This window comes from Loxodonta africana, chromosome 23 (genome assembly GCF_030014295.1).
Source record: "Loxodonta africana isolate mLoxAfr1 chromosome 23, mLoxAfr1.hap2, whole genome shotgun sequence".
NCBI classification, from domain to species: Eukaryota; Metazoa; Chordata; class Mammalia; order Proboscidea; family Elephantidae; genus Loxodonta; species Loxodonta africana.
In genome coordinates, this window is record NC_087364.1 from 49308975 (window position 1) to 49328163 (window position 19189).

Sequence of the window (19189 nt, forward strand, 5' to 3'; positions counted from 1 at the left end):
TGGAAAGACCTAGGGGCAGAAAGAACCTAGTGGGGGAGCCTTGATGTTGGTTTTTTTTTTCTGTCTCTTTGGGTGAAAAAAGGCAGAGCAGGTCCCACCCTCATGTTTGTCTATGAGGTGACCATGACTCTCCTGTGTGGGAGAGGGCTTTGGTGTTGACTACTTTAGTGAAGAAAGGAGAGGGCCATAATAGGCAGCACAGCATCAGTAGCCAAGTTTCCTTGAATCCTCTTTGGGGAGGAGTGAGGTAAAGGCAGAGAACCTGGACTGCTTCTTCAATCCTAAATTACTGCCCTATTTACCCAACCTGCAATTTTGAAGAAACAATAAAACATTAAACTTAAGAAATGCCTGTGTAATATCATCAATCTAAGGCAAACTACCCATTCTTTCCTCACACTTCAGTAGGATAAAGTACACTACAAATAAGATTGAAATGGTATCAGTTGTTTGACCTTCCCAGGATCAAACAGTTAGGTCATCATGATAGTGTCAATGGAATTATCTTTGTTTATTTTACTGTGGAAGAATCTGCGTTCTTCATGAGGACAAACTATTGGACTTTGGGTTTTGTGCTTTTATTTGCTTAAGAACTGTGTAATTGCCTTATAAAACAGTATGATGGTACTATTAACACTGAATTATAAGACCTGTTATTATAGAATATGCTTCCCTAGTTGAGACAAGACTTCGTTGTTTGGTGCTTAAAATAGTTAGTTTCTCCAAATGGGGTTATTAATGAATAGTGTAAAATTTTGCCTACTTAAAAAAAAAAAAGTTTATAGTCTCTTGGGTGGGCTTTATACATCACTTATACTTCCAAGCAAGGATTTTTGAGGGGAAAGAGTGGGTACGTTTAAAGTTCAGAATGGAGGTTTTTGTGAAGAAATACCATATTTCCATAACATCTAAGATAAGTTTGTGACAACCAGTAAAGGATTTGTCCCACTGTTTTGCCTGATTTCTTTATAATTCATTGAGTAATAAAAAGGTTCATTGACCAAACACCTTTAGATTTTACATTATGTGGCACTGTGTTATGAATGATAGGAATTTCAAGTGTGAAGTATATGGCCGTTGGTTTCTAAAACCATTAAAACGATGTGTGTGTGTGTGTGTGTATCCTTTTTTGTCCATGCTGGTAACTTTTTTGTGCTATAAATTTTAGGTGTACTTGAAGGATATGTAAATTATAAGAACAACGTATAATTTTAAATAGGAATTTTTTGTTGTTTTCCTGTTGTATTGAAGGGTTAAATGTTTGTGACAAGAATTATTATGGAATGAACATGCATTTTGTGTTGGTTTGAATACGTGTGTGAGTTTCATTTATTCTGTGGAAACAAGAATGGAATCTGCATTGCAGCCTTCTGCACAAGGGTGCCACAAGTGGTTTCTGGGGTACAGAAAAGCTCAAGATGTGCAGAAGGGGATAAAGATATCAATATACAACAAGTTAAATTACTGTTCAAGAAAAATGATGGCAGAGACATAATTAGAACATGATTACCAAATTAATGGCAAAGTCAGAAATCCCTACAATTGCACATAGGTCATTAACCTTTGTTTACATATTTGGATTAACTGCTCGTGACCATTATTTTGATCGTACTGAAAGAGGAAAACTGCATTTATGACTAATAATTATAGGTTACTCTGTTTTGACTTATCTTCTGTCTTGGTAATTACTTTAAAGATGATACTGCATGTTTTTGTTTGGTCTTTTTACCTTCCCATAATGTAATCTCCTTATATCCTAAGAAAGACCCTGCAGTTGGGTAGTTAGTGTTGTTCAAGCAAAACAGCCAGTTGCCCTTGAGTTGATTCTGAACCATGGGGACCCACGTGTGTCAGAATAGAACTGTGCTTCACAGGGTTTTCAGTGGCTGATTTTTCAGAAATAGATTGCCAGGCCTTTCTTCTCAGGTGCCTCTGAGTGAATTTGAACCTTCAACCTTTCTGTTAGTAGCTGAGCATGTTAACCGTTTGCACTACCACATGTTTTTAAAATTTATATCTGGATGACAAAGCTGAGGTATGAGAGCTATGTTCACAGGGCAACTTGGAGACTCAGGTCTTTGGTCACTAGTTCAGGCTGTTTCCTTGCCTTTGCTCTGCGTTCTGGGGACCTGACCCAGTAACACTCTATGGTTAGAATGGTTTGAATTTCAGCTGACGGCGTGCGTGAGCGAACACTTAGATTATTGGTATGCTGTGTTACAGGTGACTTTTGTGGTCCTGTGTCCTTTTTAAAAAATGTTGATTCTCTTGCAGGAAGCCAGTTGAGGGAAGTTCTCCATGAATGTACGTCACAATGATGATGACCGACCATATCCCTCTGGAACTGTCGCCCTTGCTGAACGGAGAGGTCGCCATGATGCCTCACTTGGTTAATGGAGATGCAGCTCAGCAGGTTGGTGTAGTAAGAGCAGAATTTAAGTTAGGCTGTTTAAGCTGGTGTGTGGATCCAGTAACTGTCCCAGGAATTACCATGTCTGTCATTTTGAACCTTAATATTCTAGGGGTAAGAGTTTTTGTTATAGAACTTCTATAGGTTTTATAAAATGGTTGAGAAGAAATTGTGTTTTTTTTCCGAACAGCAAATCTTACCTCATTTAGTTAGTATTCTTGAAGTATCAAAACATGTCTGATTTTTGAAATGAATCCTTTTGAAATATGTGCAAATCTTTTGAATAAAATGACCGTGTATGCATGTTATGTATTGTGCCTGAACGGTTTACCTGGTTGTCCAGAACAGGGTGCTCAGAGGGTGAGGTTTTGATCTCACTCACGGGATACTCACCTGGACAAGATGCACGGGTCAGTGTGAATCCACCCTGGCTCCCTGCATAGTCTTTCCAGATGCAGAGCCTACTGCTCGTAAAGTGGTGGTACTTATTTCCTGTGGAGCTCCTTCCTTACTAGTTCTTTAACATTACGGACTAGAGAAGTTACTTCTGAACCCATTCATGTATCACTCCGGAGAAAATTTAAACAGTAAGTGAAACTTTGAAAAATGTTAGAGACTGAACTGTTTATTATCTCTGATAATATCAATCAACTTTTTCATTGACTATAAAAACTAGATTTACTCAGTCTTGTGCTAAATAAATATTTTGTTTTAGTGCAGTTCTCTAGAAGCATAAAAATAATCATTTTCTGGAAAGTAGAATTGGCAACAATTCCTTGAAAAATATCTACCCAAAATATATTAATTCAAACAAGTTAGTCACTTATTTGATACTGGTGCTTGCCCCTCCCCTGTCTATTATAGCATCTTAAGCCTTTCCATTTGCCATGGTACATTGAGATGTCATGTATACCATTGTTTGATCTTACCTCACTATTTAATAATTTACTCATGGTTTTCTCCTGCACTGGACTATGAAACTCTTAAGAACAGAGAACATCTAATAGATGCTCAATAATGTTTGTCAGTTGAATGAATTTCTTCCCTTCTCCCCAGTGATGAAGGTATTTCCTCTCCTGATTCCTCAGTCTTTTTCGCTCTACTGGATGATTTAATACACTGTAATATCTTCCATCTTAAACACGTAAACAACTATACTCTCCCCCTTGCAACTAAACAGCACCCCCTCACTTGACTCCACACCCCCTCCAGTTATCACTGCCTGTCTCTGCTCCCCTTTATGACACTGCTTCTCTAAGTAGAGCATCTGTATATCTCATTGCCTTCACTTCTTAACTCCCATTCCTCTTCAGCCAGCGTTTTGACTTGTGTCTTCCTATATCCTCTTCCAGTCTGTCACCAAGTCCTGTATGCTTTCTCTTAGGAACATTCACTGAATCCCTACATTGCCATAACCACACTATTTTCACTGCCACCACTGGACTCCTTGCCGTCATCTCTCACCAGGGTAGGATAGGCCTTCTCACTGGTCTGTGCATTTACCCTTGCCCCACACAGCAGCCTCAGTGATAGTTAAAAACATAAACTGTTCCTGTCACTTCCCTGCTTAAAACTTTCCTGTAATACCTGAAATAAGATGCGAGTGTATTGCCGTGGCCCATCAGCCTCACATGGTCTGTCCTTGCCTCTCCATCAGTCTGTGTTGTCCTTCTCCCCACTGTGCTGTAGCCATTCATGGAAAGGCCTCAAAGCGCTGTGAATGGTTTCAAAACGCAGTTTTTACTTTTCCTTGTTTTTACTCATTAAAACGGTGAAAAAGGCAAGGTATTTGTTATAGATTGAATTGTGTTCCCCCAAATAAGTGTTGTAAATCCTAACCTCTGTGCCTGGGGTTATAACCCCATTTGGGAATGGGTTGTCTTTGTTATGTTAACAAGGCAGGATTAGTGTAGGGTGTATCTTGAGTCAATCTCTTTTGAGATATAAAGAGAGACTAAGCAAGCAAGCAGGATAGAGATGGGGTAAGATAGATGCCCAAGACCCCTGGAGATCTCCAGGGAACCAGGAAGCAGAAGCTGAAGAAACAAGGACCTTTCTCCAGAGCCAACAAAGAGAGAGAGGCTTCGTCTAGAGCTGGCATTCTGAATTAGGACTTCTAGCCTCCTAAACTGTGAGAAAATAAGTTTCTGTTTGTTACAGCCATCCACTTGTGGTATTTCTGTTACAGCAGCACTAGATAACTAAGACTATATTCACAAAGCAACTTACTCCCATTTGCGCATGTAGCCAGGAGGCCAGAGGCCACCACTCCGTTTCGTTGAGCACCATTTTTGTGTTGTAATGGTTTTCCTCCTCATTTCTATTAATTTGATTTGCTCAGAATGTACTTTTGTAGTTTATGAGCCAGTATACAGAACCCTCAGGTACAGAATTTTCCAGTTTTCTCTTCAGAAGTAAATTTTCTTTGCACACAGAATGAACAAAAACTGCAAAGACTGAGAACTTCCTCCAAAGGCCATGTGGCCATTTCCCTTGTCTGTATGTCTACACCTACTCAATGCTGACATTGCTTAAGTTTGATGAATAACGTCTTTATTTCATCTGGAAAGCTTTCTATAAAGCTAAAAAAAAAAAAAAAAGATCTGTTTTTATAAATAGTTGAATATCAAGATTTCTCAAAATGGGGAGTACGTACATTTCATGGAAAGGAAATATTTCCATCTTTCTCATTGGTAGTAGTAAATATGTTTTGATTGTACTAGAAGCATCAATGTATATAGGTTATGTGACATTAACCCCAAATTTCCCTTAATTAGGCACAATTGTTCAGTGGATAAAGTATATTTGAAATAGCGCTCTCATCAGGATCCAACCCCCAGATTTATCGTGGCCTGATGGTGTCTCTCTGTCCCTGTGGTTCAGCCTAGGCAGTGTCCTATGTGTCTGACAGTTTCCTCCTCATTCTGCCTTCAGTGTCCCCATCTTGAGTCTCCCTCATTCTTTCAAGTCTCTGCTCTTTTTGGTCCTAACATTTAGCCTTGGCCTAATTCAGGTTGGCAGAGTCCTCAAGGGCTGTGTGTGGAACCGGGGCTATGGTACAAGGGAAACACACAGTGAGCAAAACAAAAAATGGTAGAGAAATATTGGGGAGGAGGTGGGAAAAGGGAACAGATAGTGGACTGTCAAAACGGACAAGGAACAAAGGTGAGTGAGTATCCAAGACAGGATCCAGGAATCTGAGACTGCGTGGATTTTGAGTGCTTGCCCAGGGCTTACTATTTAGAGGTTGCAGGTGTGTGGTGCTCAGGTGCCTCTGTGTTAACAGAGTCAGAACAAGAGGGACATACCAGAGAAAATTATCTATCCTAATGTTTCTTTCCGGAGGGCAGTGGTGGCTCAGTGGTAGAACCTTGCCGTCTGTGCAGGGGACTGGGTCCCACTTCTGGCCAGTGCACCTCACGTGAAGCCACCCACATCTGTCAGTGGAGGCTCAGTGGTAGAATCCTTGTCGACTGTGTGGGGGACTGGGTCCCACTTCAGGCCAGTGCACCTCACGGGAAGCCACTGCCCATCTGTCAGTGGAGGCTCAGTGGTAGAATCCTTGTCGACTGTGTGGGGGACAGGGTCCCACTTCAGGCCAGTGCACCTCACGGGAAGCCACCGCCCATCTGTCAGTGGAGGCTCAGTGGTAGAATCCTTGCCGTCTGTGCGGGGGACTGGGTCCCACTTCAGGCCAGTGCACATCACGGGAAGCCACCACCCATCTGTCAGTGGAGGCTCAGTGGTAGAATCCTTGCCGTCTGTGCGGGGGACTGGGTCCCACTTCTGGCCAGTGTACCTCACGGGAAACCACCACCCATCTGTCAGTGGAGGCTCAGTGGTAGAATCCTTGCTGTCTGTGCGGGGGACTGGGTCCCGCTTCAGGCCAGTGTACCTCACGGGAAACCACCACCCATCTGTCAGTGGAGGCTCAATGGTAGAATCCTTGCCGTCTGTGCGGGGGACTGCGTCCCACTATTGGCCAGTGTGCCTCACAGGAAGCCACCACCCATCTGTCAGTGGAGGCTCAGTGGTAGAATCCTTGCCGTCTGCTCAGGGGACTGGGTCCAACTTCAGGCCAGTGCACCTCACGGTAAGCCACCACCCATCTGTCAGTGGAGGCTCAGTGGTAGAATCCTTGCCGTCTGTGCGGGGGACTGGGTCCCACTTCAGGCCAGTGCACCTCACAGGAAGCCACCACCCATCTGTCAGTGGAGGCTTACGTGTTATTGTGATGCTGAACGGGTTCCAGTGGTGCTTCCAGACTTAAGATGGACTGGGAGGAAAGGTCTGGCAATCTACTTCCAAAAATCAGTCGCTGGAAATCCTATGGATCATAATAGTAGGATCTGCAACCAATCATGAGAATGGCACAGGACTGGGCAGCATTTTGTACCATTGTTCACGGAGTGACCATGAAATGGGACACAAGTTAACGGCAGCTAACAACAGCAACACTTTCTGAGACTTTTACTGTGCTCTGCCATGAAGACAGCACGTTTTCATCGTAACAGTCACCTTTTGGAGGTAACAGGATTGACCTATGTCAACTGAAGACACTTGGGGGAGATACTTTGAGGTAGGTGGCACTTCAGCAACCTCTCAGATTATACCGTTGTAAGGACCTGCCCGCTGGCCACAGGGCTCTGCCTCTAAGTCTAAATGTCTACTGGGAGTGTGTGTGTATGATGAAGCTTACCTTGTATGTGTTTACAGTGTTCTTAATACTTTGCAGCTGTGCAAGGGACCTTCTAAACATTTCTATGCAGAGGAACCACCAATGTTATGAGAAAGCTCTTCAGTTCCCACCACCCTCCTCCTGATTTCTGTCCTGACGGTATCTGGATTTAATTAGAAATCGTTCTTGGCAAGATTCTCTGCTGTGTTCTGGCTCTCTAAATAAGAGACACTGTTAATTTTCATCATCCAAAGTCACGTTAAGTTTGAAACCATGGGTTTGTCATTTTAGGTAGGTAGCAGGAAAAAGAATGAAAATGATAATTCTTTAAAAAAAAAAAAACTTACTGTCCTCATTATGAGGGAAGAGTTTTTTTTTTTTTTGTATTGTCAACCAAGAAATGAACAACAGCAAAAACGCTGAAGCAACTGACTCAACAACTTATCTATTTTTTAAACAGCATTATTGAGATATAATTCACATACCATGCATTTCACCCATTTAATGTTACAAAGTTAAAGCCCAGCAGAACTAAAAGTTTGCTTCCCTTAATGTGCCATGCAATTCCTGAGTGAAAAAATCAGGTTTGACCCCAAGTTTTTATGTGTGGCTGTATATATTACAGTGAATGTCCTTCAGTAGTCTGAAAATTGATGCCTGTATTGACATTTTTCTAACCCAATGGTATATTAACTGTCTTTATTATGAACTTTTAGCACATTTTAGAGATTTAAAAATGTAGCAGTTGGTTTTGAGCACAAAAGAGTAAACATCATTCCAATTTTGGACTTTTCCTATTGGCTTGTTGTTGTTAGGTGCCATCAAGAGCGTTCTGACTCATAACAAAACACAGCTTGGTCCTGTGCCATCCTCACAATCATTGCTATGTTTGAGCCCATTGTTGGAGCCATTGTGTCAGTCCATCTCGTTGAGGGTCTTCCTCTTTTTTGCTGACCCCCTGCCAAGCATGATGTCCTTCTCCAGGGACTGGCCCCTCTTGATAACATGTCCAAAATATGTGAGACGAAGTCTTGATATCCTTCTAAGGAGCATTCTGGTGGCATAGTGGTTAAGAGCTACGGCTGCTAACCGAAAGGTTGGCAGTTCAAATCCACCAGGTGCTCCTTGGAAACTGTATGGGGCAGTTTTACTCTGTCCTATAGGGTCACTGTGAGTTGGAATCGACTCAGTGGCAACTGGTTTGGTTTTGGCTTTTTTAAGGAGCATTCTGGCTGTACTTGTTTCAAGACAGATTTGTCTTTCTTCTGGCAGTTCATGGTATATTCAGTATTCTTTGCCAACACCATAATTCAAAGGCATCGATTCTGCTTTGGTCTTCCTTTTTCATTGTCCAGCTTTTGCATGCATATGAAGCGATTGAAAGTATCATGACTTGAGTCAAGCATACCTTAGTCATCAAAGTGACATCTTTGGTTTTTAACATTTTAAAGAAATCTTTTGTAGCAGATTTGATTTCTTGACTACTGCTTCCATGGGCACAGATTGTAGATCCAAGTAAAATGAAATCCTTGACAACTTCAATCTTTTTGCTGTTTATCACGATGTTGCTTATTGGTCTAGTTGTGAGGATTTGTTGTTTCTTTATGTTGAGGTGTAATCCATACTGAAGGCTGTAGTCTTTGATCTGCATCAGTATGTTCTTTAAGTCCCCTTCACTTTCAGCAAGGAAGTTTGTGTCATCTGTATATCACAGGTGGTTAATGAGCCTTCCTCCAATCCTGATGCTGCATTCTTCTTCATGTGGTTCAGTTTCTCAGCTTATTTGCTCAGCATACAGATAGAATAAGTATGGTGAAAGGATACAGCCCTGATTTTGAACTGTATCCCCTTGTTCTGTTTGAATGACGGCCTCTTGGTCTAGGTACAGGTTCCTCATGAGCACAATTGTTTTGGAATTCCGTTCTTTGCAAAATTATCCATATTTGTTATGAGCCCCACGGTGGAATGCCTTTGCATAGTAAATAAGACACAGGCAAACATCTTTCTAGTATTCTCTGCTTTCAGCCAGGATCCATCGGACAGTGATATCCCTTGTTCCATGTCCTGTTCTGAATCTGGCTTGAGTTTCTGGTAGTTCCTGTCAATGTACTGCTGCAACAGTTTTTGAATTATCTTCAGTAAAATTTTATTTGCATGTGATATTAATGGTATTGTTCAATAATCTCTGCATTCTGTTGTATCACCTTTTGTTGGAATGGGCACTGATATGGATCTCTTCCAGTTGCTTGGCCGAGGAGCTATCTTCCAAATTTCTTGGCATAGATGAGTGAGCACCACCAGTGATGCATCCGTTTGTTGAGACATCTCTCATGGTATTCCGTCAATTCATGGAGCCTTAGTTTTCACCAATGCCTTCAGTGCAGCTTGGGCTTCTTCCTTCAGGGCCATTGGTTCTTGATCATATGGTACCTCCTGCCGTGGTTGAATGTTGACCAATTCTTTTTGGTACAGTGATTCTGTGTATTCTTTTTCTGATTGGACTTTTCCTATTGGCTTAGTATCTTAATAATCTCTGAAGAAGAATTAGAGCAGCCACCAGTTAAATAAGGAAACCACTAGATTAAAGATAGGAGTGTTAATAAAGGATGGCAGTGTCTACTGATTTGGTAATTCAACATGTGATACAACCTACACGGGGATAGTATGCCACATTGTATTCTTACCAATTCTTCTCATATACTATTTTCTAGGGGGTCATCTCCTAGCAAGGTGGGCACTGAGTTAGATGCCTTATCATCTGGGCTAGCATTTAGGACAGAGAGGGCACCTAGTTAATGTTTTCTGTTTGTCATACTATTTTTCTTATCTCTTGACTCTTTCCCTTTAAGCTGTCCAAATATTAATTACTCTTGGGTGGTCTTAATGCCTATTCTTCAGGAAGTAAGTCTCCTTAAATGCAAGCAGAAACATGTCTCCTGGTAGCTCAGCATAGCATGTTAACAAGCTTACCCCAGAAGACGTGAAGTTGTAGTTGCCTCAACCATGTCTAGTCTCCTGACTTTGTCTGTTCCCATTGATCGGCGTTTAGCATGTCATTTCTCAGAGCGCGAGATTTCTTTTCTCTTGTATTTCTTCTTTTTGAAAGCCTTTGCCTCCAGACAGAATACATAGCCAGAGTTTTCCTGGAATGTTCTTTGAGTACACATTTTCAGGCAGCACATTAAACATATTAAAACTTCCCACGTTCAGATGGTGCTCATCATCAGCATGTCTTCTATATCACGTTTGCCTCTCTTCCTCCAGTGAGCTTTTCTGCTATGGTTGATATCTTCTTATGAGTTTTTTTTTCCCTGACGGCTCCTCCTTGTATTCAGTGGTTCAAATCCTGTCACCGCACAGGTTTACCCTTCTTTAAATATTCTGATAGCCGCCATGTCAGGGAGACTCACGCAGAGTTTTGCGCATGTAACAGATCTTGTCTGTTCCTCAGAAATTCCAGCAGAAAGGAAGTTTTACAATTAGTATAGTGTAGAAAAATGATTAAACAGTTCTTGGGAAGAGAAGGATTTTCAAGTGAGAATGGGGACTAGTAATTAAAATAAACAAACAAAAAAAAAAACAACAAAAAAACAAACTCAGTGCCATCAAGTCGATTCCGACTCATAGCAACCCTGTAGGACAGAGTAGAACTGCCCCATAGAGTTTACAAGGAGCGCCTGGTGGATTTGAACTGCTGACCCTTTGGTTAGCAGCCATAGCACTTAACCACTATACCACCAGGGTTTCCAGTAATTAAAATAGAGGATATATATAGCTCTTATTGCTGAATAATTTTATATAACAGCTTCTTTTATGGTATAATGTTATTTAAATAGAGCCTTATCAAATGTTGGGTTTGGGGGCCCAAGTATGAGGAAGCCCAGTTTTGATTTAAATTCTTCAGCATCAAGGTATATAAGAAATAAGCACCTTGTGCAAATGTTTAAATAAACTTATTATTGCAAACTGCCATCCGCCTTCCATCTACTACTTTATAAAGACCTCTAGTGTCAAAATATTATCAGTTTCTCTCCTTTGAGATTTAGAAAGGACTGGGAGGGTAGGATTTATGACTGAATTGAGGAGCGACTGAATAATAGATTTGTTCATTTTAATAAGCATTTATCAAATGTTTACTATGCCAGCACTGTATTAGGTGCTGGGACACAAAGATGAATAAGACACTGTTCTTGTCCTAAAGGAATGAGCAGTCTAGTTGGGAGAGCAATGTGGTTTACAAAAAAAAAAGAAAGACTGTATTTACACACGGAGCCGCAGAAGTCCTGGAATTGTAGAACCCGCTTAGTGCTGTGGAAACAATGGGGGGTGGAGGAGAAGGTGAGCCAGGAGCCGGATTGGTGGCAGGTTAAAAGACCAAGTCAGTAAAATGCATGCCAGGAGGCTGAGCCTGGAATAGGGATCTATTTTGAAGTGAAGTCTAGGGCTATTATTTAGAATTTGCATACCGTGTAATCTGTTTCTATTTTATTAAAAGAAAAAACTCTGTAGGGATAGTCCAGTGGAGAGCTAATGTTGGGGATGCCCCATACAAGCCTTATCTGGACAGTGTGATTTCTTTTCTTGAGCCTATCTTATTCAGTGTTCTTGTCAGTGGGTCTGTTTTTCCTCTTCTGCACTGAGTCTGGCGGCTCACCTCTTGTCCCCTTGATGCCTGTTACTCAGAATTGCTAACCCCATTGAGGGGTAGATTGAGAGCATCCCTCAATCAGAGCCATTTTCCAGCAGTAGCAGAGGCAGCTACCCCAGCTTCTGAGGGCCTCCTTTTAAATGTATAGAAGTGTAAGTTTATCCAGGCCTGTGGTCTGAATTTTCAGTCCTCTCTGCCTCAGGGTTGCCAATTTGGCTCACTACAAAGGCTTCCAGAAAGGCATAGCCTGTGCAGAATCTCTGTCTCATAAAGGAAAATGTTGATGCTGTAGTATCAGAGGCTGTTGTTATGTGTGGCATCCACAGTAATTATGACATATGACATATAATTACGACAGCTCTGAGCTGTCTGGGTTGAGAGACACTTCAGAATTTAATTAGCCAAAGGCAGTAATAATAAGATATAAGATATAGTCAGTATCCTTCAAATGATAGAATTGAGCTGCCTTCAAAAAAAGAGTGGCTTAAGGAAAAAACACTGGCGTGGCAAGGTTGCACTGTCGGGTGGTGGCAGTTTTCATCTTTACAGTGGTTTTAAAATGATGATTGTTTTCTGCTTCTGCAGTGTTTGACTGTATCTGGTTCTGTTGTCAGCTCAGGGAGAGAGGGCCTGTGTCTGTCTTGTTCCTGCTGTGCCTGACATGTGAGATGACACTCAGAAAATCTTTCTGAATGGACGAAAGATGAAAGAAGGGAACAAATTTAGTTCATCTAAACCAGGGCTTGAAAACGTGCTACTTGCTGCATTTGTCCCCCTGGCAAATGTTTTCTTTGAACTTATGTAATTAAAAAAAAAAACAGTTGGTGCCAATATTTAAAAGTTAGAAGATTTACATTTAGAAATACCTGGAATTTTCAGCGTATCTGGAAAGAAGAGGAGATCTCATGACAGGCACCAGGCTGGTCTTCCTGCTTGACTGGCAAAAAGTAGCAGCTGCCCGCTTCAGACAGGAATGTGGCCCTCAGCCCCCACTCTGCTCCACTTCACTCAGTTTCAAAACCTGCCTGGGCTCTGTGGCCGTCTGAGTTTGGAGGCCGAGTTTGGAACCTTTTTTACCTTTAAAATTACATCTGATGCTCATATGTATTGTGCCTTGAATACAGCAAAAAAAGGTTAAGAATTTTAGGGCATGTGCATTGTGGGTCATTCTGATGAAGAGTTTTTAAGCCTCTTAGTTTTCTGCTTGCCTGTGATTTGTAAAATGAGTTAGTGTAGGCTCTAGGAGCCCTGGTGATACAGCGGTTAAGTGCTCAGCTGCAAATCGAAGGGTCGCTGGTTCGAACCCACCAGCGACTCCACGGGAGAAAGGTGGGGCAGCTTGCTTCTGTGAAGGTTACAGCCTTGGAAATCCTGTGGGAAAGTTCTGTTCTCTGTCCTACAAGGTCATTATGAGTCGGAATGGCAATGAGTTTCTAGTTAATACAGCTTTGTAGAAGGTTTCATTGATACGTCTTAAAAGTTAGGATCTATATATTGTTTATTTTTTGGCCTGAAAAATAAGCATTTTTCAATGAATAGTGTGTAGTCCCCCAGTGTATGCCATGTTGAGCCCTCATCAAAGCATTTGATGTTGTTGATGGCCATCAGATCATGGCGAGCCATGTGTGCAGAGTAGAACTGCTCCATAGGGTTTTCAAGGCCTGTTTTCCAAGGCGCTTCTGGGTGGGTTCGGCTAATATAGTCTAGTAATTAACTCTTTGGGAACGCTTAACCCTTTGCACCACCCAGGGAGTCAAAGGAAGGGCAAAAGAAACAAGCCAAATGCCTTGGTTTTACTGTTTGTAGTCTAGATAGGAAATGTTAAACACAGATGCAAGATACTAGCGTTCCAGGTGCAGAGATGCACTTACTGTGTTTATAATATTTTTTACAATCTCCAGGAATTGTGTCTTCCTTAAGTATTTATTGAAATAGAGGTTTTTTTTTTTTTTTTTATTGTGGTTTAAGCGAAAGTTTACAAATCAAGTCAGACTCTCATAAAAAACTTATAAACACCTTGGTGTATACTTCTAATTATTCTCCCCCTAATGAGACAGCATACTCCTTCCCTCCACTCTCTATTTTTGTGTCCATTCGGCCAGCTTCTGACCCTCTCTACCCTCTCATCTCCCCTTCAGACAGGAGATGCTAGCATAGTCTCATGTGTCTACTTGATCCAACAAGCCCATTCTTCACCAGTATCATTGTCTATCCCATAGTCCAGTCCAATCCCTGTATGAAGAGTTAGCTTTAGGAATGGTTCCTGTCTTGGGCCAACAGAAGGTCTGGGAGCAGTGACCACTGGGGTCCTTCTAGTCTCAGTCAGACCATTAAGTCTGGCCTTTTTATGAGAATTTGGGGTCTGCATCCGACTGCTGTCCTGCTCCCTCAGGGGTTCTCTGTTGCGTTCCCTGTCAGGGCAGTCATCGGTTGTAACCGGGCACCACCTAGTTCTTCTGGTCTCAGGCTGATGTAGTCTCTAGTTTATGTGGCCCTTTTCTGTCTCTTGGGCTCATAATTACCTTGTCTTTGGTGTTCTTCATTCTTTTTTGCTCCAGATGGGTTAAGACCAATTGATGCATCTTAGATGGCAGCTTGCTAGCATTTAAAAAAAATTTTTTAAGACCCCAGGAAATAGAATTTTTTGAAAGTAAACTTCCTGGTATTACCTAGGTGAGGCATTTTCATTTAAAGCACTTCTGTATCAGCTTTTTCTTTGAATAAGAGTAAATTTGATAGCAGATTTCCATTCTGATGTTTAGGTTTTTCTTTTTAAAACGTTTGTCATGTTGAATGCAATGTGATGGCCATTGATGTGTACCGCATCCAAAACCAAACCAAACCTGTTGCCATTGAATTGATTCTGACTCATGATGACCCCATGTGTTACAGAGTAGAAATGTTACATAGGGTTTTCTTGGCTGTAACCTTTATGCAAGCACATTGCCGGGCCATTCTTCCATGGGGCCACAGTGTGGGTTTGAAACCTCAACTTTTAGGTAAGTAGTCGAGTGCAAACTTTGTGCCACCCAGGAACATCGTATACCTCATAGCACAGGAAAGATTGTTGTCGTTAGGTGACGTTGAATTGGTTTTGACTCATACTGACCCCATGTGACAGGGTAGAATTTCCCCATAGGGTTTTCTAGGGTATGATCTTTACGGGAGCAGATTGCCAGGTGTTTCTCCCATGGAGCCACTGTGTGGGCTCAGGCTGCCAGTAAAAATTATATATAAATATGTATAAATATATATAGAAAAGATGGGGCACTTCTGCATCCCAAATGTGTTAAGACATATGTTTGTACATAATTGATTTCATGTAGGCAGAGTCTTTTTTCTTTTTTGTCCAAATGAGTGATTTAGAAATGTGACTGCGTATAAAATGTATACTCTCTTCTCCAAACGTGACAGTAGTCAGCAAACTGTATAAAATTAGTAACATTAGTCTTCAGATTCCAAATGCAGACATTGCCTTTCTCTCTCTCTCTCTTACATTTCTAAAGGCAAAAATAAATAGCCTGTCAAGGAGCCAGTTGATCAAGTGCCACAGTATTGTATCGAGGTAGTTTGGGGTTTATCTACCTTCAGATTATATTAGTTTTTTCATTTAAAGTGGCATTGGCCAGAGGTGGTGTTGCAATTGTTAAGAGCTATGGCTGCTAACCAAAAGGTCAGCAGTTGGAACCACCAGCTGCTCCTTGGAACCCCTATGGCCTAGCTCTACTCTGTCCTATGGGGTCGCTATGAGTTGTAATCAACTCAATGGCAACAAGTTTGGCTTTTTGGTCAGGTGCCTCTTAGTCATTTTCCACTTAACTCTAATGTTGCAATAACTTGACGCTACACTGTAGGGCCTCCAGAAGAAATAAAATTCCCGTGCTACGTTAGTGTTCTTTCCTACGTTGGTATTGCTTCTCAGCCCCAGGCCTTTTCCTTAACAGGTGACCATCAGGTTGGATCATCTGCTGAGGGGGAATGTGTTTTAGGAGTAACTGGTATGTGTAGATGGATACCTTGGTGGTATAGTGATTAAGAACCACAGTTGCTAACCAAAATGTTGGCAGTTTGAATCCAACAGGTGGTCCTTGGAAGCTCTACGGGGCAGTTCTTTTCTGTTCTGTAGGGTTGCTATGAGTTGGAATCGACTCAATGGCAATAAGTTTGGTTTTTTGGTTGGTGTGTGTAGAGGAGCCCTGGTGGTGCAGTGGTTAAGCACTTAGCTGCTAATTGAAAGGTCAGTGGTTCAAACCCACCAGCTGCTCTGTGGGAGAAAGATGTAGCAGTCTACTTCCATAAAAATTACAGCCTTGGAAACCCTGTGGGGCAGTTCTACTCTGTCCTAGTTGGTCGTTAACGAGCTGAGATCATCTCGATGGCAATGGGTTTGGTTTTTATATTCTGCTCCAAAATTCCTATATTCCAGGAAAAGTGGAGTTGCCAGGGTTAGGCATGTCTCCCCTAGGCTTGTTCAGGTAAACTGTTGGAAAGAGACTTGGGACTTGGTTTTATAAGGTGGTGAATTGTAAAGTTTACAAAGAAGAGAATTTCTGTCCATTGTCTTAAGTGTTCTTCACATTAACTGCAGCACGCAACCTCTGTAGTGTCTCCTCTTTTTTCCTCAAGGAATGGTTTTCTCCTTGGGGTTAGCAGTAGGGGAGCCGTTTCCTCTGGTGTCAGAAGCAGCTGAGTAGTAGTGACTAGAGAAGGGTAGAAGGGGCTCCTTGACCCTGGAATCCTCACTCCAGGATTGAGAGGGCCATTTTGTCCACAGTCTTTTCCTCACAAACGCTGCCCTTCATTTCCATTAAAAAAATTACCTCATCCCAGAGGCACAGTTTTTGAGACTTAAGAAATCTACAAACTTGTGTAAGACTTGAACCTATTAGGTTGTTTATTTTTCATTGTGAATTTATAATTATTTCTCTTAAGTAATGCCACAATAAAAAATATATATATAAGTTTTTCCTTCAAAAAGAAAGGAAATGGCCACTTTGCTACATGAGCATGTCTTTAGTCTTTCACCTCTACTTGTTCCCAGTTCACAAGGGGGGATACAGAATTCAGTGTCATGCAGTATTTGTACCATGAGCCATGATACCCCACCCATTTACTAGTGAGTTCCTCATTTTCTTTGTTTTAGATTGATGAAGGCCTGCTTGGACTTTGACTGTCCTCAGGATGTTAATTATATGTTTCAAAATCATGTGTTCTGTTAAAAATCACTTACGCATAGCCTTGGAAAGAGAACTGGAGGCATGGAGTTGCTTCAGGGTGCAGAATATTGTTTTGGAGGCCTTGGGAAATAAATCTTAGGAGTTAGTTCATTTACCACCAAGACATATTTAGTCAGTGCATATAAACAAAAGAAGTCACAGTGTGCCTGGACGTTATTTGTCCCAGATGGAGTTTAAACTTGGCTCATTATGCCACACTGATGTCATGGTGCATAAACTGGCCCTGAATTAAAGACGTGCACAGAATCTGCTGTGCGCTTGTATGTGATGAGGGCGTGTGAGGAGGGGAGGGGCTGGCTGGAAAATCTTGGTCACATTTTTCCTTTGCCGTCTGCAGAGACTAGTGTCAGTTCTGAGTTTGGACTTGGTGCAGAATGAGGGAAGAATTGAAATAATCTGTTCATTTGTACGAGTCGGTATGTGTATGTACTCAGCGATGATGTTCTTCCAATACAGAGTCTAAGTGCACCCAACTTTGCAAGAGTTGCTTACAAAGCTTTAGTACTGAAATCTAGAACAGAAAATATTAAAGCATGACATTTTTGAAGAGCATTTTCTGAATGTTTGCCTTGAAATCTTAAATCTGGACAGTTGCTTTAAACTTTTTAATGGTCTTAAGTATCCAGCTGTATAATTCCATTTTCCTGGATTGCATGATGGATAACCCCTTACACTAGTTGCTTAAGTGTATAAAAGGCAAATGCCTGGTGCTCCTCAGAGACTCTGGCTAGGGCTAATTTTTCCTGTGTGCCTGGAGAGGTCAGAAAATGGAGCCAGAGAGGGTTCTCTCCCGGAGTTCTGAGCATTTAATAGGAAGTTGCCACATACTGTGATGTTACTTTAATACTTTTATTGCTGACTTTCGTAATTATAATCTTAACTAGAAGCATTTCCAAATAATTCAAACCATTTTGTAGATGTAAAGAACTTTAGATTTCAGAACTTCTGTGAATGGGTTCCATAGTCATTGTTGTTGCTGAGATCTGTGGAAGCTGGACGGGCACGAGAATGCGAATGAGTTGGGAGGTGAGCTTTGAAGAAAAGCCAGCATGTTTCCCAAACAGAAAATGTGGTCGGAGGTGAGATCAGCTGGTTTTAGATTTTATTGAGAACATGAAACATGTCAGATTTGGTACATTTTTTTCTCGAGACTCTCATTAGAGCCCACAGTTTTACTGAGAAATTTGTCATTGCTGTCAATTTGAGGAAGAAGGAGTGTTAATACCAGTTATCATTTATTGAGCTCATATTATGCATCTGGCTCTGTATCAGGGACCACAGCCGATTGTCTCTATTCCTTAGAGCACACATATGATGTAGGTATCATCGTTGTTTTACAGGTGAGGAAATTGGGGGTTAGAAAGGTTAAGTGACTTGCCCCTAGAGCTGGGAGCCAGCTTGCTCTTCTCATCGTGTGTATATCTTGGGTTTTCTAGTTGGTTTTGAAGCTGTAAGCTCAAAGATGAAAGCAAAGCGAGGTTAGCAGAGAGTGATTTAACTACTCAGTATTTACATACTTATAATGCCACCCCAGAAGACAGCTCAGGCCCAAACACCATCGATTAATTTTATAGATTGGCAGGGAAAAAACTTAATACGTACAAGAAATATGTTCACCATAACCCAACAACCCATTGCCGTCGAGTCAATTTCGACTCATGTCTACCCAATAGGACAGGGTAGAACTTCCTCCCTAGGGTTTCTGAGGAGTGGCTGGTGGATTCAAACTGCTCACCTTTTGGTTAGCAGCCCAGCTCTTAACCACTGTGCCACAAGGGCTCCATGTGTACTGTACTTCTTATTTATTGAAATCCTCAAAGTAAGATTCATTTTTTAATCTGCAGACAATTGAGTTGTAGGTGATACTGTTTTTTCTTGTCTGTAATTATGAGTCTTTAGCATAGTTTTTAGACCTTTTTGTGTATGTGTAATAAAAGGCAAACTGTAACTTCAAGATATAAAAAATTGAATTAACTGGTTCGAAATGGAGTTATTTAGAATCAGAAAGCAGATGTTTTGGGGATACTATAAACTTTGGACTCTTGAGAATAAACAGTATGATGATTTCCTTAGATTCTTACTTTTTTCCTGGTAATCCGCTGGTACCCCTTCCTATTGGTCAACAAACCAACCAAAAATATAGGAGATGGGCACGGTAGTCTACTGTATCTGCTCGGTGAGTTGTCCAGAAATAAAGAAGTGCGTAGATTGTCTGT

The 19189-nt window shown here is 41.5% G+C and overlaps 1 protein-coding gene across 4 annotated transcripts in view; it reads left to right on the forward strand.

Annotated features, from left to right (window-relative positions):
* Positions 1-19189, forward strand: part of FNDC3B (fibronectin type III domain containing 3B) — a 391122-nt gene that overhangs the window by 89879 nt on the left and 282054 nt on the right. For all 4 annotated transcript variants that reach the window (XM_064275476.1, XM_064275474.1, XM_064275478.1 and 1 more), the window contains exon 2: positions 2275-2413. In XM_064275476.1, coding sequence (XP_064131546.1) covers positions 2303-2413 — 111 coding nt within the window. In that variant the 5' untranslated portion in view covers positions 2275-2302. The remainder of the gene's footprint in view (positions 1-2274; positions 2414-19189) is intronic.